This window comes from Exophiala spinifera, assembly GCF_000836115.1.
Source record: "Exophiala spinifera strain CBS 89968 unplaced genomic scaffold supercont1.13, whole genome shotgun sequence".
Lineage (NCBI taxonomy): Eukaryota > Fungi > Ascomycota > Eurotiomycetes > Chaetothyriales > Herpotrichiellaceae > Exophiala > Exophiala spinifera.
In genome coordinates, this window is record NW_015622525.1 from 59,840 (window position 1) to 75,274 (window position 15,435).

At 50.4% G+C, this 15,435-nt stretch overlaps 6 protein-coding genes across 6 annotated transcripts; 2 read left to right on the plus strand and 4 right to left on the minus strand.

Annotated features, from left to right (window-relative positions):
• Nucleotides 1-329: 329 nt before the first annotated feature.
• On the plus strand, nt 330-2,331 carry PV08_12053 (uncharacterized protein; the record flags this gene model as incomplete). The annotated part of the gene is made up of 2 exons (XM_016386360.1): nt 330-1,649; nt 1,699-2,331. The coding sequence occupies 2 exons, from the start codon at nt 330-332 to the stop codon at nt 2,329-2,331; spliced, it is 1,953 nt and encodes a 650-aa protein (XP_016229926.1).
• Nucleotides 2,332-2,431: 100 nt separating this feature from the next.
• Nucleotides 2,432-3,262, minus strand: PV08_12054 (uncharacterized protein; the record flags this gene model as incomplete). Its single annotated transcript, XM_016386361.1, has 1 exon — nt 2,432-3,262. One exon carries the CDS (start codon nt 3,260-3,262, stop codon nt 2,432-2,434), a length of 831 nt encoding a protein of 276 aa, XP_016229927.1.
• A 1,745-nt stretch (nt 3,263-5,007) lies between these two features.
• On the minus strand, nt 5,008-6,947 carry PV08_12055 (uncharacterized protein; the record flags this gene model as incomplete). The annotated part of the gene is made up of 2 exons (XM_016386362.1): nt 5,008-5,401; nt 5,491-6,947. The coding sequence occupies 2 exons, from the start codon at nt 6,945-6,947 to the stop codon at nt 5,008-5,010; spliced, it is 1,851 nt and encodes a 616-aa protein (XP_016229928.1).
• A 780-nt stretch (nt 6,948-7,727) lies between these two features.
• On the plus strand, nt 7,728-10,625 carry PV08_12056 (uncharacterized protein; the record flags this gene model as incomplete). The annotated part of the gene is made up of 1 exon (XM_016386363.1): nt 7,728-10,625. One exon carries the CDS (start codon nt 7,728-7,730, stop codon nt 10,623-10,625), a length of 2,898 nt encoding a protein of 965 aa, XP_016229929.1.
• A 121-nt stretch (nt 10,626-10,746) lies between these two features.
• Nucleotides 10,747-11,634, minus strand: PV08_12057 (uncharacterized protein; the record flags this gene model as incomplete). Its single annotated transcript, XM_016386364.1, has 1 exon — nt 10,747-11,634. One exon carries the CDS (start codon nt 11,632-11,634, stop codon nt 10,747-10,749), a length of 888 nt encoding a protein of 295 aa, XP_016229930.1.
• A 1,442-nt stretch (nt 11,635-13,076) lies between these two features.
• Nucleotides 13,077-13,286, minus strand: PV08_12058 (uncharacterized protein; the record flags this gene model as incomplete). Its single annotated transcript, XM_016386365.1, has 1 exon — nt 13,077-13,286. One exon carries the CDS (start codon nt 13,284-13,286, stop codon nt 13,077-13,079), a length of 210 nt encoding a protein of 69 aa, XP_016229931.1.
• Between the last annotated feature and the right edge of the window lie 2,149 nt (nt 13,287-15,435).

Genomic DNA, 15,435 nt, shown 5'->3' on the forward strand with positions numbered 1-15,435 from the left:
ATCGTTCCGACAGTTCCGTACTCGGTACGATGCGTACATGTATTAGCGAGGTCTGAGTGCGCCGCTTAGCCTTTAAAAACTGTGGGCACATTAGCCACCCGAGACGCTCGTGGTTAAATGATGGCGCAACCAGGCAGCAATGTCAGGCGACACGAATGCGAGCGAGTTTTCCTTAACCGTTCTTCGCAGCTGGCCTCGCTTGCAACCCGCAGTTACCCCCTTGGCCCTTCCACGACCTTAGATGGCCTTTTACTACCTTCGTCGAGCCTTTGCGATCTACACTCTCCAGCCCTGCGGCGCTCGGCCGCCCACCATAGCGAACGGCCTGAATGGCCCGCCGCCGTCTTCGCCGTGAGGAATATACTGTGGGATGGGTGTGCGCGCTCTCGGTCGAACTGACTGCCGCAGTGGTAATGCTGGACGAAAGGCACGAAGGCCTCGAGCAGGCTGATGACGACGATAATTCCTACGAGCTTGGGCGCATAGGGGAACACAATGTTGTTATCGCCTGTCTGCCAGCAGGCTTGAATGGCAGCCTCGTTGCAGCAGTGGTGGCAAAGCAGATGATGTCGACATTCAGGTCGATACGGTTTGGTCTGCTGGTCGGCATTGGAGGCGGTGTTCCAATCATCGAGGAAGATATCCGTCTGGGAGACGTGGTAGTTAGCTCCCCGCGTAAAGACCATGGAGGTGTGATACAGTTCGACCTTGGCAAGTTGACTCCAAGAGGTTTCCAGCGCGCAGGGTTTCTCAACTCTCCGCCGGCGATATTAAGAAGCGCAGCTGTGCAGATGCACGCAAGCGAAGAAATGGGGAGAAGTAATCTCGCAGAACACCTTTTGAAGCTTCGTCATATCCCCAAATTCACCCGTGAGGCTGCGGGCCCGGACGTTTTGTTCGAGGCGTCTTACATCCACGAAGACGGACCGACCTGCCAGTCATGCAGTGCAGAGAAGCAGATTGCTCGGCAGCCACGACCGAGCGAAGAGCCCGTGGTTCACTACGGGACAATTGCATCGGGCAACCACACCATCAAAAACGCAGTCGAGAGAGATGCCATAAGTGAGGCAAATGGCGGAGTACTCTGCTTCGAGACGGAGGCGGCAGGTCTAATGAACAGCTTCCCATGCCTTGTCATCCGAGGCATCTGCCACTACGCCGACTCGCACCAGAACAAGATGTGGCGGCCATACGCAGCAGGGACAGCAGCAGCATGGGCAAAGGAACTGCTGTTGGTGACACCGCAGTCAGAAGTAGCGAAGCGAAGCACAGAGGACAAGCGTACACTCGCACAGAAAGAGGCCGACAAGTGGTTCACAGGAGAATCGCAAATGGAGAAAGCAAACAGGTTTCTCGAGAGGTACAGGAAGAGCCCGCTTCATCATAAAGATATGGTCATGATTGGAATCTTGGACACTGGTATCGATCTCGACCATCCCGCATTTAAACCATTTATCGAGACACGGCAGATCCACCAAAGTTTGTGTAGGAATTTTGTAAAGGAAAATGAACCAATGAGCGATAATAGTGGACATGGAACACACTGCGCACATACTATCCTCAAAGTTTGTAGAACAGCACGACTTTACGTTGCAAAAGTTTTCGAAAACGATGAGGGGGACGAGAGATCTGAAGACAGAATTGTTGAGGTACGTCTTGAATTCACACTGCTAAATGTGTTCTGACATTACTCTGAAGGCTATCAATTGGCTTGCAGAAAAAGAGGTCGACATTGTCTCAATGGCACTTGCGTTTGGGCAACAGAAACTTAAAATTGAACGGGCCATCAGAAAGGCTATCGGCTTGCACGATGTGCCGGTGCTTTTCTTCGCTGCCGCCTCCAACGACAAACACTACTCCAAAGACCCAGTTGGGCATCCGGCCCGAATGGACGAGGTCATCAGAGTCAATTCCTGTACCTATGAGGGTATCAAATCCTCCTTTAGCCCTTCCAGCGACAAAAAAGACAATGCCCTTGGCACCATCGGTGAGGAAATCCTGTCCGCTTATTCCCAGCAGAAGTACGGGATCAGAATAGAGATGCGACAGAGTGGAACATCAATGGCCACTGCAGTTATGACCGGTATTGCTGGGCTAGTCATCGAGTTCATGAAGTTTACAGAAGTGCCACATGATGACACTAGAGAGATGCAAATGCGGCTTCACAGCTGTAGTGGGATGAAGGCTGTGCTTTCTAGGTTGATGTCGGCAAATACTGTGCTTGATCCGCACAATTACATCTACGTGATGCCGTGGCAGTTGTTCAGTGAAAGCCATGAACACAATGATGTTGTTCGCGATATCAATCGCGCGTTGGATGCGGGCATATGACACATTGCACTACCTGTTGGATCAATTCCAAAGGCGATATGAGAAAGTGAATCGTAATCCTTTAAATTTATTCTTCGACTTCAAGACCACTGTTCGATAATCAATCTACAACCCTCGGATCTGCATCAATGACCTCCTTCACCGCAAATGGATCCGGATCCAAGCCAATAAGGTCATAACCCACCGGCTCCGTCTCCTGCTGCTGCTGCTCACTCGCATCCCCTCTACTTGCTGTGTGCCCATGCGAAATGGGTTTATGGGACGTTGTGCTCCACTTGTACTTAATCTCGTTCAAACGGTAGGCGAATATAAAATCCGAGATCTTCCCCACCGACTCCTTTTGTCGCTTCGTGTGGCCCCCTTGCACCTCTGCGCCGACCAACACAGGCGCATTCTGCGAAAATCCGTCCGCCTTCACACTTAAATTTATATTGCTCGAGCGCTCCTCTTCCTTCTCCATGGTTGACCCCCGCGCAATCCGCAGCCCCGTCACGATGTACAGCTTACGGCGCAGCTTCCACCACTGCGTCTTCGAGGGCACATCGCCCGAGGCCAGCGCCTCTTTAACGTACTGGAGCGAGGGCACGAAGCCTTTAAACTCCAACTTCTTCAGATGCCACTTCGTGGTCGAATCGTTACTTGTGCCGGCGGACGCGTTCGCGCCGAGGGGTACCCCGGTAGCTTGGCAGAAGGCCCGGAAGGATGCGGTGAGGTGGTCTTCGAGCTCGATGTTAATATCTTCCTTTGTGCCAGTGTCTTCGAGGAGATCTTTATATGGGAGTTTTAGGCCCGAGGCGATGAGGGCAGAGGCCGGCTGGAAAGCGTCTTCGAGGATTTGGCCGAGAGCGAGGGAGCCGCCGTACTCATAGTCTTGGGAGGGGGTGAAGATCCAGTTTTTACGCCGAGTGTTGACGGTGGCGCCTGCAGACATTTTAGAGTTGGATGTTAAGATTGTGAAGTGATGGACTAGGAATTGAGAGGAACTTTTAGAACGAGGAAGAGAGTATCATTACACAGACCAGCGGAGCTGCAAATGATTCTTACGCGGCAACCAGGCAGTGGCTGCCTCTATATCCAGGCGAAGCTGAGAACGTGGCGACTCAAAGGAAATATGTTGCCCATAGGTCCCAGTGAAATCAAGCTGCGGTGATACTTAGGAGCGGGAAGAAGGTGTGGCTGATTGCGCAGGTGTGGCGCAGAAACCATGCCTAAAGAAGCAACACCTAAGCACACCTTCTCTTGGTGGCTGATTGTCGTTCACGTCGAAGTGCAATGCCGTCATCATCCAATTTTAAAGAGAAATCTTTACAATCAGTCTTACTACATCTGTAATGCCAAGGATATAATCAACATTACGGGAATGCATGAATATTGGCGCCTGATATTCTGTAAGCCTTGTGGTTGTCCGATTATTATTGTAGAAAATATGTGGGACTAGACAAGAGAGCTTCTTTAAGAGACTATCCGACACAGCTTGATACCACCAAACGCAACTCCGGAAAGTTTAATGTTGTTAAGAACCTGATACTCAGCAACCGTCAGACCATGGGTTAACTGATGCGTGGGACAAGTGCAGTGACAGATGTCTCAGGGATAGTATTGTCAGGAAGAGGTCCACAGTCCCTTGGGGATCCACCCAAAAAGACTAGAATCCTAGCATTCTATGCCAGAATTTGGACCTCTTAGCTTATATGCTTGTCAGAACCCCGTTCATGACAGGTATAACGTATACCGTGTTGGCAGGGATCCAGGTATCAGATAATACTACTCCACTGGTAGGGGTAGGATTGATAACGAAGTTGACTACACTTCCTATAGAAGTGGTGTAACGGGTCGGCTCGGGGGTCAATCTACGCGGTGTAGACTGATGTCTCTGTAGGATGGGAAAGAGGACTTCTCTGGCGAGGGTATAGGACTGGACATCGACTGCAACCACCAATACCAACCACCAACCACCGGCTTACCCTCTGATGTGCCCCTATCGCATCGTCGGTACCGCGACCACCAGGCGCACCCGCCTTGTCTTCCCCTGCTCCTCGCACGAGGCTCCTTCTCTTGTTCGGTGCCGCAAGTCCGACGGCACCGTTTGAGGACGGAAAGAAGGCGGGGAGGGAGGAAAAGAACGAACCAAATAGAAGGAAAGCGATACTCCTCCCCTGCTGCGCGCGAGGCTCCTCGTGAGCACGTACCGTGTGAACAGTACAGGGGGTTTCAATTGTTGATTGAGAGCATGTCTAAGTCGAAGTTGCAACTGGCACCAGGTGCCCTGATATCTGCGCAACACACCAGCCAATCACAGGCCGGCTGGACAATTGTCCAGTCATGTGACCATGGATCTGGCCAATCAGCATTGGCCTGTCTTGGCCAGACATTTTCGAGCTCATGTACCCCCAGTACAGTGGCTCTAGCTCTGACTATATACACAGGTAGTCTTCCGGAATAGGATAGTCTGGGCATTGCACTGTTGCAGGTGTTGCAAGTGCAACGGTGCAACGGGACATTTCCTGTTTTGGTCATCACGTGACCATGGGCAGCCTTGCCAGCGAGGCTGCCTTTCTCGCTCGACTTTCCATGCCTGCCCGGCCTGACGGTCGTATGAAGGTTGACTCGTAACATTTGGTAGCATCATATTCTTATAAATTCATAATCATATACCACTGTTTCTTCGGATATCATCTAGCGAGTGTGTAATAGCATATAATCTATTGCGCTTAAATGGATGAATCGAAGCCGTCGGCTTTCTGGGTCCCATTTCAGCAGACCTTGAGCTCGCTCAGCTAGGTCTTCTGGGGTGTAGTATGGGACATCTGGGCATTCCTGAATGGCAGCTTGGTGCAATTCAGTAAGTGGATCCATCTCAGGGTTAGCAGCTAGGATGCGTAAGTAACTTTCGACAGCAGTAGCATCGATTGCACTGTTGTTTGCCTGGATGGTGAGCATTTTCAAATTGTAGACCTCTTCCAAGGTTTTCGGCAAATCCTGGAGTAGGGCTTCCTTTGTCTGTTGGAAGGTACGAACATTCTGGTAAGATTCTGAGAGGAGGCTAATGGCCATTTGAGCGTGTAAGAACCTGCTACTCGTTACTTCATATTCCACCGAAATCAACCCTGTGCACTGACTCTGTGCACTTGCTAAGTAATCATTAAGGATGAAACGTACATTCCGTTACTTGTCCTAATCAAGCTCTCCTTGAGCTCATCGAAATCGTGCTGTGGTATGTTTGCAAGCCTGCTGCGCTTGAGTTCCCCGTCAATGAATGCCGCGAGGGCATCGTTGAAGGTTACATCGTTCATTGATAGCGTAGAGTACCCTTGCAGCGCTTTCGCAACCCGAGGACATGGTCGGCTAGTGATTAACATCTTGACTTTTCTTGCATATTGTGGAATATCAACGATAACCATCAAATGATCAGGTTGCTCCCATTCAACTTCGTCGAGTCCATCAATCACGATGAAGATTCGTTGGATATCGGTAGACAGAGACATTTCAACTATAAGGTCCTGGAGGTCTTGGATTTCCGCTTTCAGCTTGCCCTCTGAGAGATGTCTTTCTAGAAATCGCTTGCATTTTTCCATACATGCAAGAGAGCTCTGTGCAATCTGTGCAGCCAACGCATATAATATGTTCGTTGCCGATGTTGTCTGCGAATCTGTGAATGAGCAAGCGTAGACCGCCAAAACGTCCTCACGCCTGAGCCCATTGTTCAGAGCCTCTGTTATGAAGGCGCTCACAACAGTCTTACCAGAACCTGGGCCTCCAAGCAGCCACAATCGATTGCAGTTTCCTCCAACCCAATTGAGGTAGTCTGGGCTTTCGAGGATCCAGTCGCAAGAACCCTCAGCTCTACGTCTTCCTTGGTCTGCTAATCGATCTCGAGTGTCGAACCCAGTCAAGAATTCGAGGACTTTTGCTTCTTCTTGCTCCACGAACTGACGGAGTTCTTTTTCTTGCCGGGCTATGAATTTCTCCTGCGCAGCGATGGGTAATTGCGAAAACCTGAAGAGAAGTCCCCGGTTGCTGTTGGAGATTATCGATTGCGTCTGTGGAGAAAGCTCTTCCAGAATTGTCTTTCCAGTTGCTCGCGCAAGAGACAAAAGCTCATCCTTTCCGAACGACCTCGACGCTGACTTAGAGATCATAGTTAATTCTGACAGTTGTGCTAATATGAGGTCACCAGTGTCCACATGCCCTGTTGTCTGGTATAACACCAGGACACTAATGTTCTTTTCTATCTTCTCCAGTGCCTGTTGTATTTCATCTTCCCTAGCTAGGCTCTTTAGCGCCTTCAGAGCCCGCTCCAGCCTCGATGCGCTATCGGAGGGGAGAATCTTGGAGAGGCGGGTCTGTATAGCCAACAGTTGCTCGGAAGTGTTGCGAACAACCGCTGTCAGAGCTTTGGTTACATCGTCAGGAAGGCGGTGTGAATTTGCCTGAGTCTGGATGCGTTGAAGTGTTTCCGTCAGTAGAGGCAGCCGGATTGTCAGTGAACGAAATGATTCGGGAACTTCCGAGGTTTTGGAGGTAAAGTCGTGCAATCGAGACACGATTCCAACACTAAGTTCGAATAGCGACGCTATGGAGGAGACGAGTCCTATGATGGCAACTGCTTCGGCCATATCGATAGCCTATACAACAGTAGCGAGGAATAGATTGATGCTGTCTTGAGGGATGCCACTTCGTGAGTAGTCGAAAAAAGAGGTACCTGTAGCTGCCGGCAGAACGGCGCAGCTCAGCCTCTTGTGGCGTCTAACTTTGAGGCTTTGCGCCCCCCTCTTCGTGGAAGCCGCGGTTTCAGTTTGTTTCGTCCTACCGCCGGAGACTGCAACGAAAGGTACAGGAGCATCTGAGCTAGCGCAGTGGTTAATGTATGGTCAATGCACTGAGTAGAGGCATGATGAGAAAGAATGGGCACGTCTGCCTGGTGCAAAAGGACAAAATGCGGCTGAACTTCCGTGACAGGAATAGCGGGCAGGAGATGCGCTGGGGTTGGCGCTTGAAGACAAGTGAAAACTGCGACGAGTTCCCATGCGACTTCCGAGGCCGTGCTGCCCACATAGCGATAATTAACGTCCGCGATACGTGGGGTGAAGAAGAGGCAAACGACTAGATTCGAAGGGCTTTGTGGCTCCGGCCAGACCGTCCCTCCATCCTTCGGCGACGCTCGCCGCTGCTTCTATCATCAATGCCACGCCACAACCGTCGCCCTCCCTTCACCGGTCGTCCTCAACGCATCGCTTAGCGTCGCACCATTCACTCTCCCTAACTTGCTGTCGCATGCTTGCCGGTCCCTTCCCTGCGGAAGCCCATAGCGCGCAAGAAATTTTGCCCAAGGGTTCCTCCTCGCACGCTTTCCGACTCGAGAAGCATCGATTTCGGTATTACTGGATTTTGTTCTAATGGCGGCAACTACGAGCCCTTATATCGCGTCTGTCGCGGAACTTCGAGCTCAGTGCTCTTCTATGCAAGAATATCGGTTCAAATGGGTGCTCTTTCTCCGTGTACGGGCACTATTTCATTCCGGCAAACACTCTGGCAATCAAGCTCAAGTGATACAAGCAGTGGAAGGAGCCCAGGACGTTATCGGTCCTACGGCAGCCATGTTCTGGGAAGACCCAGAAAAAGCAGCCAGGCAATTCCCTCTGCTACCGGACAATTACATCCAGCAAGTACATGAGGAGTTACAACAGCTTGTAAGCATCAATATCCAGAAACTGCCAGACATCATATTGAAGCTGGCTAGAAAACTCCGAAGCATCGCGACCAGGCCGGAGAATGGGGATCGAAAGTATCTGGATCCAGCCATCGAAGTCAACAATAAAGTGACATCACTGTTGGAGGAGAAAAGTAAAGAATGGACTTGGACGCTCTACTACTCTGCTGACATGCATCAAAGAAGATTTTGCTACAGAAAGCAAGACGAAGACCTTGAACTGGCATTGGAATCAACAGTTATGGCGCTCAGGGCAATGCGGAAGGAGGACAAACACTATGAAGATTGTCTAGATCTGCTGGTCACCATTAATGGACAGCTGTACGAACTAGGACGTGAGCTGCGATATCTGGAAGAGGCCCTTCGGTTTTCCAAAGCGATCATTGACGCCGGAAGGACGACCGCAAGAACCACCTCGGAATGGGTCAAAGTGCTATTGGCCCATTCGAATCTACTAGCGTTAGAATCCATTCGCGCATCTAACAGTGACAGCTTAAACGAAGCCATGCGCTGCCTAAGCGAAGCACTAGCACTCAAACCCGAGGCTCTTTCGCTTCGTGCAAGCTTATCATTCAATTTGGGCAGACGGCACCTTGAACGGTTCTGGCGTTCTGGCGAGAATAGTGAAACAGACCTGGTTGAGTCACTCAAACACCATCACCGAGCCGTCCGATTAGCTCCTCCAGGGCACACTAGTTACGGGCAAATTTTGAATGGGCTGGCGAAAGTTTATCTGAAGAGATACGACAGGTTTCTGGAATGGAGTGATCTAATCACGGCTTTTCGCCTGTCTGAAAAGGCGGCAGTTGCGGTCAATGGACATCCAGAGCAACAAGCTGATGTGCTCATCCAATTGGCATCTGCTTTGGAGAGAGGGTTCGAAGCTACCGGCATCGACTCTAGATTGGAAGCCAGCATTCGGTTGTACGAAGAAGCAATGTCTCTATCTGGCCCGCCATTAGCGACCAAGATCTTCGCTGCAATATTTGCAGGCAAAGCGCATATCTCGAGAGGGGATATAACCGAAGCTCGCAGGACTTTCGTTTCTGCAATCAACATTCTCGAAGAGCTCAACAGCCAGATCTTGAGTCGAGACGATCAGCAATTCATTCTCAAAGCATATGGCGGACTCTCTACAGTTGCAGCAGCGCTCACTTTAGAAGCAAATGGCGAGCCATGGGAAGCGTTGCGAGTTCTAGAAAAGGGTCGTGGTTGCATTCTCAACGTATCTATAGATCGGCGAACCGATCTACCGGAACTGAAGGAGAAAAGCCCAGAACTCTATCGCGAGTACATGACTATACGCAATTTAGTCTCTTTGGAAACACCGATTCAAAACACCCCAGCGGAGCAAGAACTAGATACAAGCAGCACACTTCTGGCTATCATGAAACATCAGGAAGAGAAAACGCGACTAGAGAAGCGCATCGAAACCGAGTTCGGAATCACACCTTCGTACCAGCTCAATAGTCCGCAGCAGTTTCAAAAACTAGCAGAGCTCGGGCCGATCGTCGCGTTCAATGCATCGGGCATTCGGTGTGACGCATTTATTGTGACGTCAGGAGAGGTCAAGGCTATCAGACTTCCGGGAGTTCGATATGAAGACTTAAAGAAATATACAGAACTCTTGAATGGACCAAAAGCGATTACCGAAGGACCAATATCTACATTAGGATCTCGCAACAAGGATTTACGCAAGTTTCTGAAATGGCTCTGGATTCATGCCGTCCGCCCAGTTCTCCATGAGTTGAAATTTCTTTCTCGCTGTCCTTCTGATGATCTGCCACGAATCTGGTGGGTTACCAGCGGCTTACTGGGACTCGCCCCTCTACATGCGGCAGGACTTCCAGACAATGAGAACGAAAACACAGACAGCTACGTGGTTTCCTCCTACATCCCCACAATTAAAGCACTCGCTCAGGCACGCCGAAGAAGCTCCCATGTCCAATTGCATGGAAAGATTCCTTTGATGGTCACTATGCCAGAAACTGATGGCTACGCTAGCAAGCTCAAAACGTCGAGAGATGTTGAAGCAATCAGAGCCCGTCTAACAAGTGCAGGCAGACCAGATCTAGAAATTCTTGAAATACCCTCGAAATCCCAGGTTCTAAACAAGTTGAGCAAGGCCAACACGGTGTATTTCGCTTGCCACGGGGAGGTTGATCAAAACGATCCTGCCAACAGCGGTCTCTTGCTCAAGCAAGGCCTTGACTTCAAGCCGGAGCGCCTGACATTTCGAGATCTCGCTAGACACAATACCAAATCTGCGAAAATGGCATGTCTCCTGGCTTGCCACACAGCCAAAAACGGGGACGAACATCTAACCGACGAAATGCTCCACATTGTCAGCGGATTTCAGCTTGCCGGGTTCCCTCATGTCATCGGCTCATTGTGGGCGGTCGACGATGACATCGTAAATGCTCTCTCGGACGCCTTCGCAAAGAGAATCTCTGAGAGTGATGGCGATGATGCCGCAATTGCCAGGGCCCTGCATGATTCGGTAAATACCAAAAGGATGGTGGGAAAGCGCACGGTAAATCGAGATGTGCTTGGTTGGGCACCCTTCGTCCATTTCGGATGTTAAAGCGGTTGGCCAAGTTACATTTGTGGACGTAGTTAGGGAAAAACCATTACTTTTCTCACCTCAGTATGCCGAGGTGATCCGTGAATATAATTCGGTGCGTTCCAATTGGGCAAGTACTCTCTTACTCGTCGTCGTCGTCGTCGTCATCCTCCTCCTCCTCCTCCTCCTCCTCCTCCTCCTGAGGTAAATCTCCCTTAGATAGAGATATAAATGACCCGTCGGCATCTGCAAACACCAAAACACTTCCCTTAACGACGCCACTCGTATCGAGGGAGACCTGAATTACTTCTGCCTCCCCGACTTGCTTTCCTCTGACATTGGAAAAAATGAGCCAGCTAGTCGGGGTTTGGCGCTCAAGTGACGGCACCAATTCGCTTCTGCGGACTTTGATGAGAATCTTGCGGAAGTTGATTGCGAAGATCGCCTCCCCTTTTGTTTGGTATTCAAGGCAACGACCGTCATTAATCTCTTGGCCTACTTGAACGGTGGATCTCATTGCATCACTAGGAGCATTGCCGATGCCGCCGGTCTTGACATCGGTACTACCTGAAGCAGTGGACACACTCTGGCCTTTCTGCAATAATTTCGCGTCAGTAAGAGTTCGATAGCCAGTGATGAATGCCGGCGTGATTTCCTGTCGATGGCAATCCTGGAAAAACTTGCGAACATGCTCCAGTTCGCAAAGCTTCTGGAAGACTGCCGTTGGCTGTGAAAGGGAGTATAAGCGCGCTTCTTTTGCTGAGATTTCAAAGCTGCCTGTGGATTCCACTTTCCAGAAGATCGAGCAAATTGTCATCCAGAGTGCAGCGATTGTTCCTCGCAGGATTGTCTGCGATCCATTATCTATAACGCCCTTGAAGTCGTTATTGATAGTGACTGAAACATCCTCCTCGGTCACGGTGCCTTTGATGATGTCCTCGTTTGGGTATCGTCTGTCTGGCACAATGCTACCGAGTGATATCGCTTCCTTAGACCAAGGCGAAGTCGTGAAAATATAGGTTGCAGACATCGTGAGAACGTAACGGAGGCTTTCAAGAACGTAAGGTCTCGATAACAGGCTAGCGATTAAGTTCTTGAAACTGAAGGAGTAACACAGAATGTGGTTTACTGTTACAGTACAGTAAGTTGCAGCGGGAGCAGAGAGTTAAGCAGCTGCCCGGTGTTCAGCCTTCGCGGTTGCCTGGTAGGGTCAAACAGGCCGCGGTCAAATGTCACGTGCGAAGCTCGCGACGTAACAGAGGCTGAAGCGGCGGAGGATGCTGAGCTCTGTGGCTGGCGAGTGGGTGGCTGGGTGTGGCTGGGTGTGTCATTTGCAATCAATTACCAGTCGAATCCTTGGTTGACTAATCAAGGCTAGCAGAGGGGGCTCAATTGCACTGCGGGGTAATGATCGGCAGGCTCTCAGGGCGATTTCACTGTTGACGGCACCTCCACTGGAATCCCGGTGCGGGTGCTTCGAACCACGGGGGCAGATTAATAACGATGTGTTCATTACCGGACTCCTTTTTCCAGTACAGCACTTCGTGCGGTATCAGAAATACTATGGGACAGGTCCCATGCTTAGTCATGCTCAAATTAAAATAAGTACTATTTCTGATTAGGCGTAGCGTGGCCCACTTATATTTTAACTTTCCGTGTGAGAAGTTGCAATGTGTCGGTAAGGGGGAGGGCGGTTTCGGGAACGACTCTATCTCCATCGGATCAATGCAGCCCCAACAGACCAGTGCGCATGCGGACACGCACGAGAGACAGTCGATCATTTCTTGTTCCGATGCACCCGATGGACGACTTTCCGAACGGAGATGCTTCAAGTCACAGCGACACACCGAAGTAACATGTCTTTCTACCTTGGAGGGAAACAACTCGCAGACGACAAGTCTTGGACTCCAAATCTGAAAGCAGTTCGGACGACGATACGATTCGCAATGGCAACAGGACGACTTGATAACGTCCGCTAATCAATCACGACTCAACCCTCTTAATCATCAAACCCGCCCATTCGACTCTCACCTCGTGTCTCATCAAGCAGGCGCGCTTCGGCTGCCGAGGATAGGATGCTGAACACTTGAAGAATCAACTTCAAGCCAGACTGCTACGGTAAGATTACTAACACGAGAATCCGTAAAGATGTAGCAAGCGAGGTAATGGTAAAGGGGAAAAAGGTGTATCTGTACGGGCTTCAAGGAGAGTATGACGTATCTTGAGAAATGTATTAGTAGAATAGCTTAGTTGCCCTTTCGGCCTGGCCGCCGGGCGTAATAAATTGTGTGTGTGTGTGTGTGTATCTAGGATAGACTTTCAAGTGATCTTCATAGTTGATCTCCGTGCTACAGGAACCCGCATTTGTGAACATGACCATACACGTCGCTCGAATTGGTTTCTGTAAGATCCTTCCTATAGAGTTCGTCACGTATTCACTGATTCCTTGCATTTTGCTCTCCGACGGACTCATTAAACCTGCCAATTCATAAGACCATCGTCATGTTCGGGTGCTTGATGTTCCGGTAGTTTAGACGCATCGTCATCGATTCGGCTCGATCTTGTTGACACGTCTTTTTCATGGGCTTTCTGCGTAGAGTCTGCCCATAGTGCGAAATCACTCGTCGATTCATCACTCCAGCTCATGTATTGCTGGCAGAAGGGGATTGGATCATTGGCCATGGTCGGAACAAAATCCTGAGGTAGTCTGTGGTCTAGCCCAGAATACCCTGAGGAGCCACACAGATACGGTTGAGTGTTCAGATAATAACAACCTGAGGAATGTGTGTGTGGTAGCCATGTGCCAGGAGCGAGAATGAGAGAGAGGGGTGGCTGTCTGAAAGCCACAGCAATCGGGATCGTGACGGCTGCAGAGGCTGGCATGATGGTTGGACAGATGGAGATGGCAGGAGTGCTCAGACAACACCAAGAGTGGTTCAAACCATAGTTAATCTGCCACCAAGCACTAGCGGACCAAGAAGCGTCCGAGCTCGACGGATATGGTTCGGCTATCGGCTGTTGGCCCGCGTCGACTTGCCCGTTGTAGCACCATTGATTCATCTCGTAGTCCCCTAGGTTGATTGTACTTTTGAAGGCTTGTTACAGCACACCTTCAGCATTCGGGGACTGCTTATATTCTTTTCATGGAACCTGAACTCTTGAGGCAGGCCCCTCCTATGCCCAGTGGCGACCGGCATAACGTGCCGATGTCAAGCAGCGAGCTTCGATTTTCAAATCGGTGATCGTAATAATAAAAAAATATTCGAAACTGTCAACAGCTTCCCCGGCCGCAATGGCGCAATGGCCCGTAACTCGGAGCTTCCCCATAGGCCTTTTGAATCTGCTTAGGCCTTTTCGAGCGATAATGCATCCGCCACCTGTTCCTTTACCGAAAGTGGCATAGTCGCATCCGCCTCGCCTGCGTCGATCTACAAGCCTCCCTGTAAGCGTGTTCTCTACCATTGGATAAGTAGGAGCATAGTGGCACGTGCACGCAACCTATCGAACTGACGTGCCGGACTATTGATTCTGCGGATCAAAGCATCCACCAATCAGCAATCATAACGGCAAGGAGAGACGAGTGTGCCAAGCCACTTACGGGAAGGCTATTTGGCGGGCACTTGACTACGTTCACAGAAGGGCACCCCAACCTCAGTTGCGGCTCAACACTATCGTACTGTATTGCTCTCTTGTCGACATGCAGGAGTGTCCGGAAAGCTATGTGGTCCAGTGACCCGAATGAATACCCCGGCTCCATTGTCTAGGCATATTACGTGAGATACGCCGAATAAGTTCGAACGGGGAGAAAAGTGACTCGCTTGAGCCCATACAAACCATGTCTTATAATATCGCCGAGTCCAGGGCCAACGAGAATCATTCGTGTCTTTGAATTTTATCAGTGAAATGCTGTATCATTGGACTCTCTTTCAATCTCCAATTGTTCATCAATATGCTTGCCGCCCTCATGAATCAGTTGGCCACTGTGTCGGCTGCTCTATCACCAACTTTGTCGTGGGCCATACTCCATCAGCGGTACAGTATCTCCAACCACGTCTTTGCCCTTCATCAGGGAAGTACTGTATTACTGGACTCTCTTTCAGTAACCCACCCGTTCGTCGATATGCTGGTCTCCCTCATGAATCAGTTGGCCGCTGTGTCGGCCACTCTAACACCAAATTGTCCCGGGCATGCCCCCAGAATCTTCGCCCTTGCCACGGAAGAAGGGATCTCAACCATCTTCAAATGGCCGTTGCCTGCACCCTCGACATGCACCCTCTACGTGGTGATGCTTGTGGGGGCAGCAGTCACACAACCAGACGAACATGGGTTCACACTCTTCCCTCCTGATCAGGACGCTGCTCCATGACTCCAGTCATGATGCCTTTCCCCCCACTCTGCTTGCAGCCAGGAAGATGAGATGAATGTCTGTCCTGTACATGAGTCTCTCTTCTTAGACTTGGAGATGCCACCTCGACTATACTCTTGTTTGTCTCTCTTCCTGAGAGGCGATCCTGGCACGTTTTGAGGCACCTGGAACCAATGCCCCTTTGACTCTCCATCGTGCATCTTGCAAGGCCTTCGCTGTTCTATCCTCAAGATACTCAACAATGCTCAAGTTCCCGTCGGACCCTGGCCGCTGGCCACCGTGGCCTCACTCCGACAAAGGGTACGAGAAGTTCTCCATCGATGGCCCTACGGTTTCAATGCTTCCGGATATCTCCCGTTTGTCGTTTGGAGAGGTTCATCAGCAACGATTGAAACAACAAGGACCTGTCATCAAAGGCCGTACAGTAACTCTGGCAAGAGCAGACTGGACCAATGCAAATGACCC